At 51.6% G+C, this 23,338-nt stretch overlaps 1 protein-coding gene across 8 annotated transcripts in view; it reads left to right on the forward strand.

Moving 5' to 3' along the window:
- Nucleotides 1-23,338, forward strand: part of TTLL9 (tubulin tyrosine ligase like 9) — a 54,424-nt gene that overhangs the window by 25,274 nt on the left and 5,812 nt on the right. For 5 of the 8 annotated variants that reach the window (XM_070247581.1, XM_070247580.1, XM_005604560.4 and 2 more), the window contains 10 exons: nt 358-469; nt 1,303-1,488; nt 9,843-9,911; nt 10,587-10,661; nt 11,778-11,868; nt 13,296-13,336; nt 14,163-14,250; nt 20,123-20,181; nt 21,269-21,465; nt 23,053-23,166. In XM_070247581.1, coding sequence (XP_070103682.1) covers nt 358-469; nt 1,303-1,488; nt 9,843-9,911; nt 10,587-10,661; nt 11,778-11,868; nt 13,296-13,336; nt 14,163-14,250; nt 20,123-20,181; nt 21,269-21,465; nt 23,053-23,166 — 1,032 coding nt within the window. The remainder of the gene's footprint in view (nt 1-357; nt 470-1,302; nt 1,489-9,842; nt 9,912-10,586; nt 10,662-11,777; nt 11,869-13,295; nt 13,337-14,162; nt 14,251-20,122; nt 20,182-21,268; nt 21,466-23,052; nt 23,167-23,338) is intronic. The other 3 variants (XM_070247582.1, XM_023626291.2, XM_070247583.1) reach the window with 1 other exon arrangement.

Here is a 23,338-nt window from a genome sequence, read left to right on the forward strand (position 1 = left end):
GGTTGGTTGTCATGGGCCATGCAGAGCGGTGGGGATGTGATCTGGAGAGAGCGTGCCCTGTCTAACCTGGTGGCCGCTCCTCAGTCCAGCCAATAGGTGCCAGGAGGCATCTGGGCTCAGTGTGGCCAGATCTGCTGATTATTCAAAGGAAGCCAGCAGCCTGGATTTCTGTAGGAACCTTTCTCTAGTTTTCCCTCTGGCCTAACAGCACATCGTGGGCAGCAGTGGCCCACGGCGGCCACCCTGATTCCTGATGGACACACTGCTGCTTACCCCTCAGCTGCACCTCTCTGGGTCCCTGACCCCCAGCAGTGCTGAGGTCCTCAGGTCATGACCTTTGTCCTACCCCACCCTCAGCGAAGGGGAGTGGGATTTCTACTGGTGTGATGTCAGCTGGCTCCGGGAGAACTTCGACCACACCTACATGGACGAGCACGTGCGGATCAGCCACTTCCGAAACCACTACGAGGTGAGCTGCGTGGGCCCAGGGGACTGCAACCCACGTCCCTGGGTGTGGCACTGAGCAGGAGCTGGCTTTAGGGGGCAAGGACCAGAATGGAAAAGTAAGAGGGAGTTCGGGATTCGTGCCAGGTGGGGAATAGTTGCGTGCACTAGGCATATGAGGAGCAAAATGGTGTGAGGGGGCGGGATCTAAGACCTGAGGAACAGCTGTCCTGGGGTGAGGATTGAAGTCACGGGCTGGTTGGCTTTTTAGCACCAGAGATGTGAGGGGCAGGCTGGCTTGGGGGTGCAAAGGGGGCGGGATGCTTGAGGGATGATGGGGATTTCAGGGTGAGGCAAGTTGAGCAGTTTGGAGTCTAGAGATAGGAGAGAGGTCTGGAGAAACCAGACCACACAGACGGGGCTGGAGGAGCCAGTGGTAGGAGATTTTAAAAGTTTAGTGTACATCCCACAACTAGAAGGACCTGCAACTAAGATATACAACTGTGTACAGGGGGTTTTGGGGAGATAAAGCAGAAAAAAAAAAAAAGAGTTTAGTGCAGCTTTGCGGTTAGAAACATGAACTTGGGAGTCAGACAGGCCTGGGGTCAAACCGTGGCTGTGCTGCCCGTTAGCTGGATAGCTCTGGGCAGCTGACAGCCTTCGGGGCCTGGAACGTGGGGATCATTCTAGAGCAGCAGGCCCTCAGTCAGAGGTACTCTCACTGTTCTTGTTGTTCTGTGGGCCAGAGGGTGGAGGCTGCAGGGGTTGGGGGGCAGTTGGTGGGTTGAGAAGCGGAGCAGGGCAGTGGGCACAAGTACTAAGGGCCTATCCCCCCTGCCCCCCAATCCTGCTGCTCAGCTGACCCGCAAGAACTACATGGTGAAGAACCTGAAGCGGTTCCGGAAACAGCTGGAGCGTGAGGCAGGAAAGCTGGAGGCAGCCAAGTGCGACTTCTTCCCCAAAACCTTTGAGATGCCATGCGAGTACCACCTGTTTGTGGAGGAGTTTCGCAAAAACCCAGGAATCACCTGGATCATGAAGCCGGTGAGTGTCCATTGCTGGGAACTGGGGAGAGGGTGGCAGGAGGAAGGGTTTCCTAGACACTAGAGCAGGGATCCTTCAGGGCACATTCTCAGGACAGGACTCTGCCTGGGAATCCAGCCTTGGCTGCACTGCCTGCTCCCCTGAAGGGCCAACTTCATCTCCTCCTCCCTGAGGTGTGTGGAGCCAGCAGCTGTGACTGCTGGTATATGCAGGTGCTCAATAAGTGTTCACTAGGTGGGCAAGTGATCCTCAGGACACCAGGGCAGGGATCCTGAGCCTCACCGGAGCTTAGACCCCGACCTGTCTTCTTGACATGAAAGGAAATGGTGGCCGGGCTGTGACAAGTGTTTCACTAGCAATGCCCCAGTTCGCATAATGGCCCTTGGGAGGAGGTAGTACCAACCTCGTTTTAAAGAGGAGGAGCCTGAGACCCGTGTCTAAGCCTCCACAAACACTGAGCACTTGCCCCGTGCCAGGCACAGAACCAGGCGCTTTGCAGGCACAGCCCTTGGCGAGTGAGACATGGGTCTCTGCTCTCCTGAGCGTGGACAATTCGCAGGGAACGTATGCTTGATTACAGTTGTGCTAAGAATTATTAAGGAGAATGGTGCTGGGAGGGAAAACAGTAGGATGATGTCCCCCAGCCAGGCAGGCTTCTCTGAAGAAGTGGGAGACTGGACTTTGAAGCCAAACCCCTTGGTTCAAATACTAGCTGTACCACGTACTGGCTGTGTGACTTCAGGCGGATTCCTTAACTTCCCTGGGCCCCAGTTTCCCCATCTGCAAAGTGAGAATAACTGTAGTACCTATAGCATAGTGTTGTTGTGTGATAAGTGAGTTAGCACAGGTAAAGCACATATTAAGTACTCAATAAATGATAGTTGTTATTATTATTATTGTTATAAGAATTAGCATTAAGCTGCAACCTGAAGGATGCAGAGGAGTCAGCCTGGAGAAGGGCAGAGGTAGGGAAGAGCATTCCGGAATGAGGGAACTGCATGCCCAAAGACCCTGCATCTGGGGGTAGCCGTTTAGGGACCCAGAAACTGAGTGGAGGCCGAGGGTGGCAGAGCACCTACCAGGCCTTCAACCTTCCTCTTCCTCCCTCACCGCAAAGCCACCCTAGCCTTTAAGGGCCTCCTCAAAGCCCCCTGATGTTTTCTGGGCTTGTGCCAGGCCTCAGGAAGGGAGTTGGGGGTCGCGTAGGAGGGAGCAGCCCTTCCTTGTGGGGCCTGTGTGGGCCGATGCATGGGATCTTGGAGGCGGAGCAGACAAGGACAGCGATGCGAAGGGGCAGTGAGGAGGGCTCTGGAGCCGGAGCAGAAGGGGTTAGGCCGATGAACACTGTCACCCACTGCGCGCATTCCAGCTCCCAGCATTATCCTCTCAGACAAATGGTAATTTGTGTAATTGGGAACGAACAATCGCATATTAAGTTGATTCCTTTCCCAGCCCACGGCCTTTGTAGCGGCAGACACAACGACAGCTGTAATTAAGAGGAGGAATCTTGGCTCCGTGTGTGTGTGTGTGTGTGTGTGTGTGTGTGTGTGTCCTCTCTCCGGAATAGCTGAGGCACCGCGTCTGGGGTGTGGGGTGTGGAGAGTGGGTGCTTCTAGTCAGACTAGCCTGGGTTCTACTTCTGTGTCTGCTACTTATCAGCTGTGTGACCCTGAGCAGGTTACTCAACCCCTCTCAGTCCATTTCCTCATCTGTAAAATGGAATTAACAGGTGTGCCTGCCCACAGGGTTGTGAGAGAATTCCGTGAAGCTGTACATGTCGTGTATGTGAATCATACAAGTTAAATAAAGGGCTTGGGACTCGGGCGCCCAGTAATTGACCATTTTTATTCTCATGTCCAAGAGTCCAGTCCACACCGTCTGTTCCCCCTGCCCCTGGGAAGCCCAAGGTCAGCGCTTTCCAGACTTGAATGTGCCCACAAATCATGGGGCACCTGGTGAAGATGCAGAGCCTGACTCAGCGGGTCTGGGCAGGGCCCAAGAGTCTGCATTTCGAACAACGCTGAGTCCCGACACTGTGGGGGTGTAATTCTCAGACGTGAGAGTGCGTCAGAATTTTCTGAAGAGCTTGTTAAAGTGCCTGGCGTGGTGCAGGCCTGTCACGGGGCCTGAGAAGGTGCATTTCTAGTTCTAGCTCTAGTTAGAAACAGAGCCATTTGGGTGTGTGTCTAAGGAACTGGCTCACATGATATTGTGGGGGCTGGCAAGTCTGGAACCCGCAGGGGCAGGCCAGCAGGCTGAAAACTCGGGCAGGATTTCTATGTGAAAGTCTTGAGGCAGAATTGCTTCTTTTTCTGGAAACCTCAGTTTTTGCTCTTCAGTCCTCAATTGGTTGGATAACACTCACCCACGTCATCCAGGGTGACATCCTCTACTTAAAGTCTGCTGATTGTAGACGTGATCCCATCTACAGGATCCCTGCACAGTCACATCTAGACTAGCACTTGGCCAAACAACAGGGCACCCTTGCCCAGCCAAGGTGACAGATAAAATTGATCATCACCGCAGGTTATGGGGGTGCTGCTGGTCTGGGCACTGCACTCTGAGAAGCACGGGGCTAGAGCATTCGTTCTGGGATCCTGTTGCTTGGATTCCTTTGGGGTGGGGAAATGATAAAAAATAGAACCTAACCCCAAATTTGGAAGATAGAGGGAAAAAGTCCCCTGGATCCCTCCACTCTTCCCACAGGGCCTATCTTTGTGGTGCAGTTGGTTCTCCTCCACCCACACACAAGAATTTTCACATGGTTGCAGTGGCCGGGCCCGTTGGGGCAGCCGATGGCCTGCCTTTCTCCTCCGGGGTCTCCTCTGCTCGGTTCCCGGGGGCCTGTGAGCTTTCATCTTCCTCTTTGGCAGCAGAATAGTCCTGGACAGGGGAGTTGAGTTGGACTCAGAAGGGAGCAGGCCGCATCGTCCCCTCCATGCTACCCCGCGGGGCCCCTCTTCCCACCAGGCCCGGCCCACGGAGCTTTGCTATCACTCTCGGGACCATAAGAACAAGCCCTTGGATTTGGCATTTAAAAGTCCAGTCTAGGGTAAAAATTTCCTCGATCCAAACTTTTTTTTGTCTAAACATTCTCCCCTCCCACCAGCTCAGGCCCTTTGGGTTGGTGGGGAGGTGGGTGGGACCCAGACCAATGGGACCACACCGGCTCCCCCAGCCTCCCTCATGTGGCTGGGAGGCAGGCACCAGGCTGTCAGGACCGGGGCCTGTCTGTCAGTCTATCTGTGTGTCCACGGGGCTGGTCCAGCACTTCACTCGGGGCTGGCTGTGGGCGTCCCAGGACCCAACCTCCGCTCTGTAGGCCTCCGTCCAAATTGCAGCAGAGGGAGAGCCGCATTTGAACATTCCATGACTCGGGTTTACCGCAATCGGAGCTTCTCACGCTTTTTCACTGAAATCTCCTAAGGGTTGGGATGCTTTGGGTAGCAAATAACAGAGAACGCAATTAAAGTAACTCGACGAGAGGGCAGGGCTTCTGGACCGTTCTCATGCCGTGGGCCTCGTTGACATCTGGTGAGATGTGTGGACCCTGTCACAGAGTAATGTTTTCCAAAGCATCACATAACACAGGCTTGATTGTGAAAGAAAGCAGCTATATTGAAAAACAGTTATCAAGCCGTGTTAGTCTGGGTCCTTGGAGAAACAGACGCCAAGAAGAGATTCAACACACCAGAGTTTTGCCTGTGAGAGAATAGGGAGAGGGCGCCGGGGAGGCTGGGGGAGCTGTAGACCCCGGTGAGGGAGACAGGGAGGGAAGGTTGGGCGGAAGCCGCTAGACTGCTGTGCAGCCTACAGGAAGTTCAGCAAGGCTGCGGGGAGGCCTCAAGCTGAAGTCACTGTCAGAGGCGTCCCCTGTCTCCCAGGAGTGGGCCAGCCTTCACGACCCTGCAGTCCTCGGTCATTGGCCTGGAGCCGCCCCAGCGAGCCAGCGAGGCCCGCCGGGCGAGCACAGCCTGCATCTCAGCGGCCGCGCCTGGCGCTCCCAGCCATGGCTCTCCCGCCGTCGGAGGCCTTCGAGGGCCTTCTCCTGGCTGCCACACAAACTATTAAAACAGTCTTCATGCTGTAGAAATGTAAGCGTTTTTCATTAACAATTAAAGAGAGGCTACAGCAGGCCCAACGGTTACCGTAATTTCAAAGTCATCATGAGCATAAACAGTATTTTGAGGTATCTGTAACAATCGTAATGCGATAGAAAAAGAACTGATTTCTTTTGAGAGCTACGTCTTTGGTGTGGCTGGTAGTCTAGGATTTGTTGCTGCGTTCGTAACAGGAGGCAGTGTGAAAATCTGGTTGGGGGGTGGTTAATGAAAATAAAGATGAGAAATTTTTTCTCATTCAAGTTTACAGACCCCAGAGAATTTCCTTTAATGGTGCAAGGTCGACTCCAGGGATGGTTTATTGGGCCGCTGAACGTCATCATCAATTCCCAACCCAGTGGGCTGGCTGCTCCTCTCGGTCACAAAACGGCTGCCGCAGGTGTAGCTTCACCTCCTCACCCCTCCACCTGCCCCCTGGCCTTGTGTCCCATTTGAAGAAGACACAGCTTCCCAGAAGTGCCTGTAGCAGACTTCCGCTGGCAGCCTGCTGGTCCATCCCTGGACCGATCACCTGGCAGGGAGAGGCATGGGACCACCGCGGGGGCTCCGACCTCCCCGGAGAGAAGGGCCACGGGGAAGAGGAGATCTGAGTGGGATTCTCCTGGCAGGGAAAAAAGGGAAGGGCTGCTGGGGAGACCACCCCCCACATCTGCAAGGCTGCGAGTGGCCGCACGTGCTGCAAAATCAAAGCGTGGTTCATTCTAATATCCATTCCTATTGTTTTCTAATCAATAACGTATCTTTTTATAAAAATAATATAAAAATATTTTCCTCCCAAATTATCAAGTAAAGGTCATACTCCCGGAAGTCACACCATGTTGATCACGTGATTTTGTGTTCTCCCCGGCACTTTGCAGGAGGTGCGCGAGCGCCAGGCTTGTGAAGCACAGATTTAACTGTCCTGAATTTGTCACCTACTGGTTGGGTAACCCTAAGCAGAGTGCTCGCCTCTCTGTTCCTTGGTTTCCTTGGCGGCAAAATGGGGATAATATTAATGCCTATATATAGGAGTTTTAAAGAAAACTTTAATGAGGTAGTGTGTGTAAATCCTTGTGCCTGGCACATACAGAACATCTGAGAAGACTTAGCTGCTGGTGGTGCCATTGTTATGAAGCATTTTCCTAAAGTTGGTGTTCTGGTTCCATTGCTGCACCCCAAAACTCCATGGCTTGAAACGACAGCCGTGTCCTATTTAGCTCGTGGGCCTCCAGTTTGGGGAACACTTGACAGGGATGGCTCGTCGCTGCTCCAGCTTCCACTGAGGCAGCTTCCCTGAGGGCAGGAAGGTCAGCTTCCACGCTGGCTCACTCACTCAGCTGGCAAGTTGGTGCCGGCTGCCGGCTGGGAGCTCAGCCAGAGTTGAGGGCTGGAAGGCTCAGTGGCCCTCCCTGTGGCTTCTCCATGTGACCTGAGCTTCCTCGCAGCGCGGGGGCTGGGTCCCAAGGGTGCCCATCCCCAAAGAGAAAGCTGTGTGGAAGCTGTATTGACTTTTATGACCCAGCATTGGAATGCACACAACGTCACTTCTGCCATGCACGATTGTTCGAGACAGTCCTAAAGGCTCGCCCAGATTCAAGGGGAGGGCACATTGACTTTACCGCTTGATGGAGGTCAGGGGTAGAAAGGTTCTGGAAAACATATGGGACTGGAAATATTGTTGTGACTGCTTTTGGAAACTACAATCTGCTGGAGCTAGCTATTAGGTGATTTCCAGTCTTAACAACCCTGATAGATGATGATGCAGGAAGTTTATTTTCCACTCTAGGATTATTCCCTTAGGAGGGCATCTCCTGGAACAGGCATGTCAGTTACCAACAATGCTTTAAGCAGCAAAGGCATTTCATTATCTCATATAACAAGAAAGCTGGGGGCAGGAAGTTCCAGGTTTGGGAATGTGCTCAATGATGCCCTTAAAAGCCCTGCTCCTTCTCTTTGTCCACTCTGCATCCTCAGTGTGTTGGCTTTCTGTCATCAGGCTTGTCACCTCATCCATGTGACATGGCTGCTGTATTTGCAGGCATCACCTCCTCAGTCTGTGGCATTCAAAGAAGGAAGGAAAGGGGCCAGGCATTTCTTTCTTTCTCTCTCTCTCACTCCCATCCCAATATTTTTAACAGAGAGGAAATCTTTCTCAGAAGCCTTGAAGCTCCAAGCCAATCTCGCCTTAGGTCTCATTGGCCAAAACTGGTCACATGGTTTCCACTAGCTGCAAGGGAGGCTGGGAAAACAAGAATATGGTCTGTCAAGCCTCAAGGGGGACGGCTGTAGGGGAGGCAGCCAACAGGAGTGGGAGTGGGGGCCGGGGTTCCTACATCATAACGTGTGAACCTCAAAAAAACTTTTTAATTGAAGTTTAATAAAACAGAATGTGCCTAGATTATAGGAGTACAGCTTGATAAAATTTTACAAGTGAACACGCTCAAGTAACCAGCACCTAGGCCATAAACTGAACATTACCAGCCCTTCAACAGCTCCCCTCAGACCCTTTTCCACTTTCCCCAAGTCACTAACAGCATAGGTTCATTTGCCTGCTTTTGTGCTTTCAATAATTGGAATCATATAGTATGGCTACGTTGTATCTGGTTTCTGTCCCTCAATGTTATTTTCATGCACTTCATCTGTACTGATGTGGGTAATTGTAAATTGTTAATGATCCTTGTTGTATACTATTCCTTGAGTGGGTGTTTATCCCTTTGGGAGTTTCGAGGTTGGAGCTATGATGATTTGGGCTGCCATGGACGTTCCTGTGCATGTCCATGGGTGCCCATATGCACGTGTTTCTGTCGTGTAGGTACCTAGGAGAGGAACTGCGGCGTCATAGGGGATGCCTAGGTGCAGCTTTAGTGGATGCTGCCAGTTTCCAAACAGTGGGCACTCCCACCAGCAGTCGTGAGAGTTCCAGTTTCTCCACGTCTTCATCAACACTTGACATTGTCTGTCTTTAATTTTAGCCATTCTCAGGGAGTGTGTGGTGGTATCCTTTTGGGGTTTTCATTTGCATTTCCCTGAAGACTAATGAAGCTGAGTGTCTTTTCGTTGTTGACGTTCGGTGATCTTTCATGAAGACTTTGCATGGCTGTGAATGGCTGGAAGCCCTTGGAGCACACTGATTAGTTGCTTTCCAAAATACTGTGCCCATGTGACTGTCCCCGAGCCATTTTCTGGGAACACATAGCCATGAACCAGGGTGCACAGTACTGCAGGCAGAGCAGGGCTGGGTGTCAGCTTCCACTGCCCCCACACCTGGGAGCCCTTCATGCAGTGGGCAACCTGTAGAGCGGGGCCTGACAGCTCTGCCCGCCCCTACACTGTACAGAGAGCCCCACGTTGACGAGCTGAGCCGTGCTCAGAGGAGAACAGAGGGAAATGAGACTTCGCACTCGCTGGGGGCCTTTATGCTGGAGAAAAGATGACTCAGGGAGACCTGCTCAGAGGCTGCAGATAATCAAAGGGCTGATCTGCCCCAATAATCAGATTTGTTCTAGGAAGCCCTAGAGGCCAGAACCAGGCTGGCAAATTTTAGCTCAATACGGTTTAGGCTGTGAAAGCTCCATGAGATCTGGGTTACTGCTATAGCATAATGCCCAGCACACAGTAGACACCTAATATATACCTGTTGGATGACTGCTTACTAGAGCTATCCTGCAACAAAATGGGCTGTCGGGAGATGGGGGAGGGTGGTGAGCTCCCTGGCGCTATGGGTGTGCAAGGCCAGGCAGGTGACATCGTAGAGGAATGTCACAGGAGGGAGTAATGCCTTTGGTGCCGACTGCTCTGCATGATATTAAAAATTCCCCAGCCCCTAGACTCTGGGAAGCTATGAATTATCCATGCTGGGATTCAGCGAAGGCAGAGCGAGTTCAGTGTTAGCCGAAGCAAAACCTAATTAGGAAGGCAAATTGATTTCCAAAAAAAGAATTGGATGATATGTTCCCAGGACTCTTGGAAATGGTTTTTTAATTGTCTGCTCTTTTGTATTATGCATGCAACTGCGTGCCTTTGAGAGCTAGGTCGGTCTTGCACTTTCCTTCCCGCTTCCCTGCCTTCCCCAGCCTTAGCACCTTCTCTGTCCCAGCCCCTGCAGGGGGCGGAAGGGGCCATTCCTCTGGGGAAGGCTGGGGGCCGTGGGGAAGATGGAGACAGAGGTGCTGGGGAGGGGCCTGGGCGCAGGGGCCAACAAGGAAGCACACAGAGCTGAGAGCCCACCTTTCTTCACCAACCTCACCCCCCCAGGTGGCCCGGTCACAGGGGAAGGGCATCTTCCTCTTCCGGAGGCTGAAGGACATCATGGACTGGAGGAAGGTGAGCTTGCCTCTCCCCCTTCCTCCCCAAACCCTCCTTTGCTCTTTCTGGGACGAGGGGCCCTTTCTTCCTGCCCTCAAAGCTCAGAGGGCTGGTAGAAGAGCTCTGTCCACAGGCCTGCCCATGGGAATGGGCTCTCTGGAGCAGATTGCCTGGGTTCAAATCCTGACCTTGCCACTTAATAGCTGTGGGACCTTGGGCAAGTTACTTTACCTCTCTGTGCCCACGTAACTGGGGGATAGTAATAATACCTGCTGAGGATGCAAGGAATTAATATGCCCAAAAGCTGAGAACAGTGTGTTCTTTGCCTGGGCCTCCTGCTCACCTGGCTGGGAAGAGTTTAGCTAACTAACTCTTCCTCAAGGTCCTAGACTGAGCCTGAGTTGGCTCCCTTCCTCCCCTCCACCCCATCCTCGTCGCAGGTCGCAGGATGCGGTGCAGTAGAAATCCTGGTTCCAGTCCTGCCTCTACCATTCAGCAGCTGTGTGGTCTTGGGAAAATTGCTTAACCTCTCAGAACCTTAGAGATGATAATGGTGCAGGGAGGGTGAGACTTGTGGGATGACCAAACTCCCTCACGACCAGCACCTCCTGCAGCAGCAGGCTACAGCAGGCGCTCAATAAATGCGTTTCCCCCCTCTGCTGTGTGTCTCGGATTCTCCCATGAAACCATCAGGGCAACGCCGGGAAGAAGCTCACCAGCCTGGAGGCCCAGCCAGCCCGGAGCACTGCCAACCCCTCTGGCAGCCATGTGAGTCTAAGTCGGGGGTCCCTGAAGGGGAGGCCTGGCTGCCTCTGTCCTGAAGCAGCATGGGGGGCGGGAGTGATGAGAGGTGTAGAAAATCCTGCCCTTGGGGCCAGAAGCCCCAAGTTCCAGTGTCCCTGCCACTGGGCTGTCATGTGACCTCAAATGTGTGACACCTGACTTTGGGCCTCGGTTTCCTCGCAAGGTCCCTGTGAAGGGGACAGTGGGTGGGGAAGGGTGTGCAGGCTGTGAGGTGCCCTGCAGGTGGGAGAGAGCTCTGCTTCCTCCTGAGCTGCGCTGGCCGGGAAGGAACTAGCAGGAGAGAAGGGAGCGGAATGTCCTCTGGGGCCTGTGTGTGCTCTTGGCAGCTCTGACCCACGGAAGCTTCCACAGGGATGGAAACAGTGCATACCGTGCTCTCCACCCTGGTGACCGCCAGCCACGGGTTGATACTGAGCACTTGAAATGCAGCTAGTGCGACCCAAAGACTGGATTTTTTATTTATTTCCTTTTTTATTGTAATATACATATAAACTTTGCCATTTGAACCATTTTTGAGTGCACAGTTCAGTGGCGTTGTGCAACCATCACCACCATCCATCTCCAGGACTTTTTCAGCTTCCCCAGCGCCTGGCAACCACCATTCTACTTTCTGTCTCTGTGGATGTGGTACTCCAGGTACCTCACATAAGTGGGATCATACAATATGCGTCCTTTTGCGTCTGGCTAATTTCAATTAGCATTATGTCTACAAGGTTCATTCACATTGTAGCACGTAATTTCACTTAGTTAATCAATTTCACTGTGACTATATGGAGCCACATGTGGCCAGCGGCTGCCCTACTGGGCAGTGCGGGTCTGGAGGTTAAATGCCCAGGCTCTGGGCCTAGCCTGTGTAGGTCCACTTCCCAGCTGCATCACTGACCAGCTGTGTGGCCTTGGGCAAGTCACTCCCCCTATCTGTGCTTCAGTTTCTCATCTGTAAAATGGGGATAACACTAGTACTTCCCTGATGCGGTTGACTTAAGGATCAAGTGACATACCCAAGTAGAGTGCCTAACACAGTGCCTAGTACACAGGAAATGCTCCATAAATGTTAGTATTGCTTATTGTTACAACTAGGACGCAAGAAGTTCTGACGACCAGAAAGAGGACATTCCCGTGGAGAACTATGTAGCTCAGCGATATATCGAGAATCCCTACCTGATAGGAGGTGAGATGGCCGTCTCTGCTCCCTGCCCTTCCACTGACCCGTTAGTCAAACAGTCAGTCAACAAGCCTTGACTAGCGGCCTCGCGTGGGCTCAGCCTGACAGCAGGCATGAAGGGATGCAGAGGGAGGTCCACCCTGCACTCTCCCACCTCCTAGCCATTGTCTATGCAGTTCCCTCCGCCTGGCATGCCTTTCCCACTCCCTTCTGGTTCACTAAAATTCTCCTCATTCTTCAAGAAGCAACTCGTTCGTGAGTTTATTCAACAAATATTTATAGGAGCCACTCAGTACCAGCCACTGTCCGGGGTGCTGCCTGCCCTGCTCTCATGGAGCTTATGCCCCAGATGGGCAGACAGCAATAAATCAGAAACAAATGAATAAGATAGGTCCACACGGTGGTGGGCGTCATGAAGTAAATCGATCAAGGGCATCATTGAATAGTGTTGATGCCACTTGGCTCTTTCCACCCTCGGGCAATGTCCTTCCCCAGGGGGCAGTCCTTGGGTCTCTTCTCCTCCCCTCCCTCCCTCCCCCCTGACCCCATCCTGTCTCGTGGCTTTAAACACCACCCGGATGCCAGTGACCCCCAGCTTTCTGTCTCCAGCCGAGACCTTACCCCCACATCCCAGACCCTGATGTCCCACAGCCTGTGACCTCCCCTTTTGGGCGTCTCCCAGCAACTCAAACCCAACATGACTAAAATCCATCCCTCGTCCTCCCCCCACCATGTGGCGCATTCCCCAGCCCTCCGCATCCAGGGATGTAGCTCTCCACTGCCTGGTTGCTAAGCCAGAAGTCAGAGAGGGTCCTGGGTGCATCTCTCTCTTCCCCTCCCACATCTGGCTCTTCATCAAGCTCCCACACAGCTCTCCGATCTGTCTGGCCAGCGCTCTCACCTCCATCCCAGTCCTGGCCACTGTCCTCTCCCACCTGGACGCCTGGGCTGGCCTCCTCACTGGTGCCTGGCTGCTGCTCTGGTCCCCTTCGCTCCACTCCAACACAGCAGCCCAAGGGATCCATGACCCTCAGTGGCTTCCCATGGCTGCTAACACCAACTCTCAAAATTGCACATGCCCTGGCCCCTGCTGACCTCGCTGACCGCCTTCCGCTCTGCCCCTGGACGAAGCTCTTCACCTCCTCCGGGCCTCCGCTCATTCGGTTCCTCCCGCCTGAGGGTCCCGCCCCCCCGGGCTAGGTGGGCACCTTCTCCTCCTTCGGGTCCCCACTGCTCCGTGAGGCCTTCCTTGACCACCATGTCTCCAGCCTTTCCCAACATCGACCCTCCCCCCAGTTATCCTCCCCTTGTACCTCGTATGGTTTTACTGGGATTCCTGTCTGTCTGTCCACTGCTGTACGCCCAAACCTAGCACGGTGCCCAGTGATCAATTGATATTTGTTACAGAAATTAATTCTTTCCTTGCCTGACAGGCCGCAAGTTTGACCTGCGTGTCTACGTGCTGGTGATGTCAGTGAGTGACTAAGCCAGGGACCCTCCTGTCTTAGTGGTGGGTGGGGGGCTGCTGGCCTGGGGGGCGGGGGCAGAAGTCATTCTGGGGACCTCTGAGTGAGCTCGACTGGTTTTACCCGCCCCGGGGGGACATCTGAGGGTGGGCCAGGGGCAGGTAGATGGACCCAAGCTTTGCTGTCTCAGAGCCCAGCTGTCCCCCCTACCTGTTCTTTATTCACCCAGTCACCCACGGTAAGCACAGCTCGCATTTATTGACCACCTACTAAGTACCAGGCCCTGGTATGTAGCAGGTCCTATCTCCTCGGTCCTCCTGCTAACTGGGGAAGTAGGTTCTATCATTCTCATCTTACAGATGAGGAAACAGATGCAGAGGAGTTGAGTGACTTGCCCAAGGCCACACAGCTGGTGAACAGAGCTGGGATTCAAAGCCAGACAGCCTAGCCCCAGAGCCTCTCTCTTAAACAAGTTGTTGCTTTTTCCCTCCACCCATTCATTCACTCATTCATTCAACAAACGTTTAAACCTTCATGGTGTGCTACTCTACGGTGGGCACAAGGAGATAGGGTGTCCGAGACAGGCTCACTGGCTTGTGGGGAATATGGACACACCCTGAGCCCGGGGGTGACGCACATCGCTGTAGAGCAGAGAAGAGCCCCATTCCTTTTGTTCCCTTCTGCATCTCCCCGCCCCCACCCCCAGGGAAGGAGGGGGCAGAATCGAAGGAGGCTGATGTTTGAGCAAGTTCTTCCTGCAGAAGCCAGCAGGCTTGGGGGTGCTTGTATTTATTCCCCTCCCTCTTCTCTCCTCGGTTCCCACCTGCTCCACAGTACATCCCGCTGCGGGCCTGGTTGTACCGGGATGGCTTCGCCCGGTTCTCCAACACGCGCTTCACACTCAGCAGCATTGACGACCAGTGTATCCTGGGACCCCCGCCTGACCGTACCCCGCGCGCCCTGCCCCTCCAGTCCTCTGGCTGGTCCGGAGAGAACTCGTCCATTCCACACATTTGGCTGGGGGCTTGCTGAGGATCATGCTCTGGTCTGGGCACAGGGGGTACAGCAGTGAGCAAGATGGGCCTGGGCCCTTCTCTCCAGGAGCTTAGAGTCTTGAGGGGGTGGGCGATCCCCCAGGATCCGAGGGAAGCAGCCCCAGTCTGTTCAGAGCAGCCCATCCCGACTGCTCTGCCTGATGATCACACTGGTGGTGTGCCTAACGTTCACACTGACTCATATTAGGACCCAACGTTGACAGTGATTCACGGGTATTGGATCTAACACTCACATTGATCCGTATTCTAGGATCGGATGGTTTGAGCCCCTTAGGAGAGCAGTTGCATCCTTTTATGTGCCTGTGCTCCAGCGCCTAGTCATTGGCTCATTCTCTCAAATACGATGCCATTTTCACCTGTCAAATTGGCAGGGACCAAAAATTTGATGACTCACTGTGTTGGCGAGGCGGGGCGAATGCATATGTTGCTGGTGGGAGTGTAAATTGGCACAACATCTTGGGAGGCAATCTGGCAAATGTCTATCAAAGACTGACGCACAGACTCTGACCCAGCAGTTCTCCTTCGGGAAGCTTATCCTACAGATACACGCACAAGGCAGGGAAAGAGAGGTTTACAGAGTCTTCTCTGCACAGCCCTGTTTGTGAGAGCCGAAAACTAGGAGACAACTAAACGCATGGCTCATTTACGCAATGGAGTGCTATGTAGCTGTTAAAAGGAATGGCGGAAGTGCCTTATGTGCAGATAGGAAACAATCTCCAAGATGCACTGTTAATTGGGGAAAAAAAAGTGTAGAACTCTGTGAAACGTATGCTCCCGTTTATATAAAAATTATATCTCTATATAATCATGCATCACTCAATGACAGGGATACATTCTGAGGAATGTGTCATTAGGCGATTTCGTCATTGTGCGAACATCATGGAGTGCACTTACACAAACCTAGATGGTGTAGCCCACTACACACATAGGCCATATGGTACTAATCTTTTTTTTTTTTTTAGAAGATTGGCACCTGAGCTAACATCTGTTGCCAATCTTTTTCTTTTTTTTTTCTTCTTCTCCCCAAAGCCCCCAGTACATAGTTGCACATTCTAGTTGTGTGTGCTTCTGGTTGTGCTGTGTGGTACTAATCTGACGGGACCATCATCCTATACGTGGGCCGTGGTGACCGAAACATCGTTATGCCGCGCATGACTGTATATGTTTTTATCTGTGCGTAGACATCTCTGGAAGGATGTACAAGAAACTGGAAACAGCGGTTGCTTTTGGGAGCGGAAATGGGTGGGTGGGGCAGGGCTGGGAGGGAGGTAGTTCCTTTTATACATTTCTGTACCTTTTGACTTTTGAAACGTGGGTGTATTATTTGGTTAAACTATAAACATCAAAAAACAGTTTTAAAGGTTTTTAGACCTGAGTGTCAGAGGAAAAGGGGTAGACAATCCAGAAATATTTAGGAGATAAATCGGCAGGACTCGACCACCTGCGTGTGGGAGAGATGGAAATGCAGGGCGACGCTGCCAAGCCGCTGGCCCTGGCGACCCAGCCGATGCTTTTAGCCGCCTCACCTCTCTCTGCCTTCACTTCAGCGTTCCTTTGAGTGTCCGTCCGAGGTAACGCGCTTGCCTCATGATGGGTCATGACTGTAGGCCCTCCTACTCGGGAAATTTTGTGCAGTTTGTTTTTTTCTATTTTGCCAAATACAGCATTTCTAGTATGTTTGTTTTATTTTGTAATTCTAACAAGCATTTATCATATACAAGTCATCAAATTTATTTTAGTTTCATTGTTTTGCCACCTCGTTTTTCACTAAAATTAAACAATAGATGGAAAGCACTTAGAACAGGGCCTGGCCCAGTGGGACTCCTCAGGACACGTTAGTGGTCCCCTCTCCCCCATTTAAAGCTGTTTGCACATCTCCTGCCCTTGTGGGGCCTTATTAAACACTCCAGCTCTCTCCCAGGGCTAGTTTCTATTGAATGAGACTTTGCTATTTTCACAATGAGTGAATACACGTGATTTTCCACCCTTCTTTTCATTGTTTTAAAATTTTTAATATTGAAATATTTAAAATATATAGAAAACTGCAGAAAAGACTACAACAAAAACCCATGCATCTACTGTCCAGATTTAACAGATACTAATATTTTGCCATATTTGCTTCAGATATTACACACCAACTTTTAAAATAATAAAGCAAATTTGGGTCACAAAATAAGACATTTTTAACCTAACTTTAAATATATATGTGTGTGTATATATATACAGTTTACACACAATTATTAAAATATATGTTCATATATATATGTATATATACACACACACACACACACAGAAAATTCAAAAATATCCACCTCAGGGCTGGCCCTGTGGCTGAGTGGTTCAGTTTCCAGGAATGGACCTACACCACTCATCTGTCAGTGGCCATGCTGTGGCGGTGGCTCACATGTTAAAAAGAAAAAGAGGAAGATTGGCAATGGCTGTTAGCTCAGGCAAATCTTCCTCAGCAAAAAAAGAAAAAAAAGAACAAAACCCAAAAACATTAGCCTATCATATTTGCTACAAATCTTTTCTCTAGTCATATTTGCCTTTCATTTTTGCCTTGATATCTGATTCTTTTCACTTTTGCATAGTTGACTCTGTCCACTGATTTCCTCTGTGATTTGTATTGTCATTTCTAAGCTAAGAAAATTCTGTTTGCCTGGAATATTTCGCGACGAATCAGTTCCACTTCTCTATGGATTGATCTGAATTGCTTGTTTACTCTTTGCCACCCGGCGCTTTGTTCCATTGGAACCTGATTTCAAGTCCGTCTGTGGAGAGGGAGGATGGAGGTCAGCCAACCGTCCCCCACTCTCCTCTTTTAGCCCCTGCTTCTGCCCCGAAACTAGGGCACGCCCCAGTTTCTCCTCCTCACAGGCAGGAGCAGGGTGTGGAGGAGTGTGAAGTGCTGGGAACAATGTTTCCTCCATCACACGCGGTGAGTTCCCCTGAGTCAGTAACCTGCTCTGCCTGAACATCCTCTCTTCCTGTCTATTTTATGACAACTTCATTGAGATATATTCACATACCACACAATTCACCCAGTTAAAGCACACAACCCAGTGGTTTTCATTGTGTTCACACAACCATCACCACAATCAGTTTGAGAACATGTTCATCATCCCCCAAAAGAAACCCCATACTCATGAGCCTTCAGTTCCCATTTCCCTCCAGCCCCCCTCCCAGCCCTGTGCAACCACTTTCCGTCTTTATATATTTGCCTGTTCCAGACATTTCATATAAGTGCATTCATACAATATATGGTCTCTTGTGCCTGACTTCTTTCACTTGGCATAATGTTTTCAAGAGTCATCCATGTTGTAGCAGGCATCAGTACCTCATTCCTTTTTATTGCCAAATAAGATTCTGTTGTATGGATAGAGCACATTTTATTTATCCATTCATGGGTTGATGGTTGTTTCCACCTTTTGGCTATTATGCATAATGCTGCTATGAATATTCATGTACAAGTTTTTGTGTGGACACATGTTTTCATCTCTCTTGGGTGTATGCTAGGAGTGGAATTGCTGGTCACACGCTAATTCTACGTTTAATGTTTTGAGGAGCTGCTCGGCTGTTTTCCAAAGCACTGCATCATTTTACGTTCCCACCGGCATGGTCTGAGGGTTCCAATCGCTCCACATGCTCGTCAACACTTGTTATTATCTGTCCTTTTTATTAAAGCCACCGTAGTGGGTGTGAGCTAGAGCAGTTGATTAGCATTTCCCTGATGACTAATGGTGTTAAGAACCTTTTCTTGTGCTCCTTGACCATTCACAAATCTTCAGAGAAACGTCTTCTCAAAGCCTTTCCCCATTGTTTAATTGGGTTATTTGTCTTCTTTATTATTGAGCTGTAAGAGTTCTTTATGTATTTTTAATACTACTCCCTCTCAGATACATGATTTACAAATGTTTTCTCTCATTCTATGAGTTGTCCTTTTTTTTTTTTTTTGGCTTAAAAACCAGAAGTTTATTTCTCACAGTTCTGGTCCATTTTTTTTAAGGACTTAATCTTTGAAGAGCAGTTTTAGTTTCACAGCAAAATTGAGAGGACGGTACAGAGATTTCCCACATGCCGTCTGCCCTGGCACATGCATCGCCTCCCCCATTAGCAACATCAGTCACCAGAGTTGGACATTTCTTACAACTGATGGACCTACATTGACACACCATTATCACCCAGGGTCCGTAGTTTACATTAGGGTCGTACACTCCATGGGTTTGGACAAATGTATGCGTCATTATTGTACCATACACAGTGTTTCCACTGCCCTAAAGCTCCTCTGCGCCCTGTTTTCCCTTTCTCAATAATGTGCTTTGAATCACAAAAGTTTTTAATTTTGATGAAGTCCAGTTTATTTATTTTTTCTGTTGCCACTTGTGCTTTTGGTGTCGCATCTAAGAAGCTCTGCCTGACCCAACGTCACAACCACTTATTCCCAGATTTTATCCTAAGAGCTTTATAGTTTTAGCTCTTATGTTTAGATCCGTGGTTCCTGTGAGTTGACTTTCGTCTGTGGTAAGAGGGAGGGCCCGACTTCCCCCTTCTGCCCGTGGGTCCCGGCCGTCCCCGCCCCATTTGTTGAAAGGCTGCTCTTCTCCCACTGAACTGCCTTGACACCCTTTTGAAAATCGATGGACCCTAAACCTTAGGGCCCTCTTCCTATCTAATGCTTTGTCACGTGCTTATTCTTTTGAAATTAAGGCAGAAAAACTCTCAGGCAAAAGTGAAAAGTCTTTGATAGGCTCTAAAGAAGACATTCTAGGGAAACAATGCGAAAGAGGATGCCACCTCCTCTCGAGAGGCTGAAGCCCCTGCCCTGTCCCATAGACCACAGACACGGAGAAGCATGCGTTGTAGGGGAATTGGACCTGGGTCAGTGACCGAGAGCAACTACTTCCCCATCTGTGAACTGGCCCAATAAGTCCCGGGGAAAGTTACGTCTTACGGGCATTTCACGAGATGTGGGGGATCCATCCTACCTAGCTTGTGGGGGAGGATGCGGAGGAAGGGGCAGTCAGAGTGGCTGTCGCTCAACCTCTCTGAGCCTCCAAGTTCTCATCCGTGAGACGGGAAAGTTTGGGGAACAAATGCGATGACGTGTGTGAACGTGCTCTGTAAGCTGCAGTGTTGCCGATGTTACTGCTGGTGACGATGATGATATTACGGAAAGGCAGACTCTCAGGATTGGGACTTCAAAGGCCATCTTGTCCCCACCCCAATGCTGGATCACTTGTCCAGTATTCTTACAAAGTGGCCACCCCGCCTGAACCCCTCTGGTGGCAGAGAGCTCCGAATGTCCTGAGATGGCTCTTCTGTATCTGGTCTCTCTACTTGTTAGGAAGGGTTCCCTCTTCTGGAGTTGAAAAATCGTAATATAATAATATCAGCGATGCCGGGCACTATCAGAGGTGCTTCTTCACAGTGTCTGATCTGATCTTTCAAATAACCACGAGGTCAGTATTTTACTGTGCACCTCCATTTAATAGGTGAGGAAACAGGCTCAGAGAGGTTAAGTGACTTGCTCAGGGGCCCACAGCCAGTAAAGATAGATGCGGGCAAGATTCAAATCCAGGCGCACCTGACCCCAAAGCCCACGCACGTGACCTCTGGGCTCTTTTGTGCCTTTCCCCATCAATTCCCACGCAAGTTAAGTCCCTCAGTTAAGTCCCTGAGGGCTCCCTGGAGCAGGGCTCGCTCTTGTCCACACTTGCCCTTGACCACCATCTCTGCCAGATGTTCACCTCACCAATGTGGCCGTGCAAAAGACGTCTCCCGACTACCACCCAAAGAAGGTGAGGAAGCCGCGCCTCTGCCCCCCGTGCCGCCTCTGGGGCCAGGTGGGGGGTGCGGGGGGCTGGGGTGGGGAGCACTGAGGGCCCCAGAATGGGCCCGTCTTAGGCTCATAGTTCACCAGCAAAGTCAGACTCACCATTCCCGTGTGCACGGCCTAGGGCAAGAGGATGAGTGGAGGCCCAGGCATCACGTGTCTCAAAATTTAAAAGTTACAAATCAAACCAACACACCCTTGAACAAAATGTGTTCTCTCCTCTTACCTTGACAGATGTGCTTGTCTATCCGCTTTCTATCATCTATCTATCTATCATCATCATCTATCATCTATCAATCATCATCATCTGTCTATCATCTATCTATCATCATCATCTGTCTATCATCTATCTATCTATCATTATGTCTGTCATCTATCTCTGTCTATATAGCTTTCATTTCTATCTAATAACCTGCAAGGCCAGGATCAAAGGAAGAACTCTGAGACTTCTCAGAGTTAAGAGCCAGGACAGAGGGGCACAGGGAGAGCTGGCACCCGGCTCACACCTGCTCCCTTCTTTCCCCTCCCGCAGGCTCCGTCCCACACGGGCATGGGGCTCAGTGCTCTATAGATAGTACCTCATTTATTCCTCCTAACAACCCTATAGGCACAAGGGTCATTTTATAGACGGGCAAACTGAGGCACAGAAAAAGGAAGTGTGCCCAAGTAGGAAGTGCCACCTCCCTAAACAGCAACCTGTTGGTCACCCTTTGGGTGCACACGTGGCCAGTGCAGTCGTCCTCAGGCAGGCAGGCAGGCCCAGGGAAGAGGCCTGTGCAGGGCATTTGGGCAGGGACTTCTGGGGTCGTGAGTACCCAGGCTGTGCTCTAGAAAGAGAGGCACAGGCTCTGGGTGGGCCCATCCCCTTGGGCATGCAGGATCTCTGCCCCATGAGGAGGGACACACTCGGGGTTCCCCTAGTCACAGGACTCAGGGTGGGCCCCTCTTGTCCGAGCCTAAGGTTCATGCTGATTGTGGTTGTTTGAGGGTCCTGGCAGGCCCATTCTGGTTAACTGAGGCTCCCTCTCCCAACCCGGGTGCACGGGGCCCAGGGCTGCAAGTGGATGCTGCAGCGCTTCCGACAGTACCTGGCGTCAAAGCACGGGCCTGAGGCGGTGGAGACGCTCTTCAGTGACATGGACAACATCTTCATCAGGAGCCTGCAGAGCGTGCAGAAGGTGATCATCAGCGACAAGCACTGCTTCGAGCTGTACGGCTACGACATCCTCATAGATCAGGACCTCAAGCCGTAAGTGGTGGGCTCGGGCCAGACAGCCAGGGGGTCGTTCACACGCTCTGCACCCGGACCGCCAGGCTTCAGATCAGCTCTGCCGCTTCCTCGTTGGGCACACTTCCTTTTTCTGTGCCTCAGTTTGCCCATCTGTGAAATGGTCGTTGTGCCTGTAGTATTGTTATGAGGAATAAATGAAGTGCTGTCTATCAAGCACTGAGCCCCATGCCTGGCACTAAGAGAACTTTCCTGAACATCTGCTGAGTCAGGGCCCCTCCCCTACCATCAGATGAGAAACTTCCCCTCTGTGAGCCCTGGTGCTTTGAGGATGTGCATGCCACATCAGGGAATATTGTTACTTGGCGATCCTGCCAAGAATTGGGTGCCCTCCCACAGTGCCCGTGGAGGAGCTTGTGTTGAAGAGTAGAACACGCCTGAGCCGGCAGGGACCACGGGGATGGCCCTTGCGCGATACAGCGGGACACAAAGCCCGGTGAGCTTGTTCCAGGAGCTCGGGGTTATGCCGTGAGTCAAGGGCAGAGCCAGGCCCAAGTTCCTGGGCTGAGCTGCTCCGCGCCAGCACTGCGGCTCCTGGACCCAACCCCTCCCCAGGGCCGCTGCCTGGCGTGGAGCGGCTTTCTGAGCCAGGCGTGGAGCAGCTGTCTGAGCCAGGCGTGGGGGCCCTAGAGCAAGACCTAAGTCGGGCCGGGCTTCAAGAGAAACAGGGTTCCAGCCCCAGCGAGTGTCCTTTGTCCCCTGCAAGATGTGGCCAGGGCATTAGAGTGAATAGTGATGGGGGAGCAAGGTTGCGAGGAGGCAGCAGAGAGTGGAAAGGGGGCTCCATCTCCCACCTGTGAGCCCTCCCCTCTCTGTGCTCCAGGTTCCCGTCTGTAAAATGACAGGGTTGTACGTAGCAAGAGCTTGCAAGCTGGAGGCCCGTGGGCTGCTTTTGGCCTCCAGAAACTTCGAGTTTGACTGTCAGAATGTCATTTTGTTTGTTTGCTTTCAATTTAAATTCATTGACAATCTCCAAATATTGGAAGAAAAATTGGGAGATTTTGTGTTTGCATGAAAATCTGGATTTTTGGCTTTTCTGGAAAACTTGGAAGATCTCAAAATTCTGGGTTCACACCCCCACAGGGCAGCACGCTCCTGGAGCTGGCCGTAGCCACCCCTTTAGCCATGGAAGGCTCTTTCCAGTTCACCGCAGTCTCCACCCCTCCCTACTACTCCCCACCCTGACCCGGCAGGTCGGGTCCCACCTATAGGCAAACTTTCACCAGGAAAGGGAAGTTTTTCTTGCTCTCAGAGCTCTACTGGAAGAAGGAAAAGCAGTAACAGCATGAGGGCCTCAGCATCCTTCTAAACCCTCCAGCTTGCCTCCTAAGTTACCACCTGACCCCTGTGGGGATTTCAAGTTTGCAACAATTGTTTTCAAAAAGTTTTAGCCACTGCAACCTTTCTTTTAATGGAAAAATGGAGAGAGCGACCCGAGTTGAATTGAGGGTGGGGCCCAGGCTCCCCATCCAGCCTCTCAGTGAAATTCCAGGGTCTCCGGGGACCAGGTGACCCTGAGGCTCTCCATGCCCCTCCCGCCCTCCCCAGGTGGCTCCTGGAGGTCAATGCGTCCCCATCGCTGACAGCCAGCAGCCAGGAGGACTACGAGCTCAAGACCTGCCTCCTGGAAGACACCCTGCACGTTGTGGACATGGAGGCCAGGTGAGGGAGGCGACCTCGCTCATGCACGCCTGTGCATGGCGACCGGGGCTCCCGACAAGGAAGACAGGGGACTCAGAACAACCTTGGGACTCGAGTGGCCCTCAGAGACAGCTCTGGCCTGTCTGCCATCTTATAGATGGAGAAACTGAGATGTCCACACAGAGTTGCATCC

Source organism: Equus caballus, chromosome 22 (assembly GCF_041296265.1).
Source record: "Equus caballus isolate H_3958 breed thoroughbred chromosome 22, TB-T2T, whole genome shotgun sequence".
Taxonomy (NCBI): Eukaryota; Metazoa; Chordata; class Mammalia; order Perissodactyla; family Equidae; genus Equus; species Equus caballus.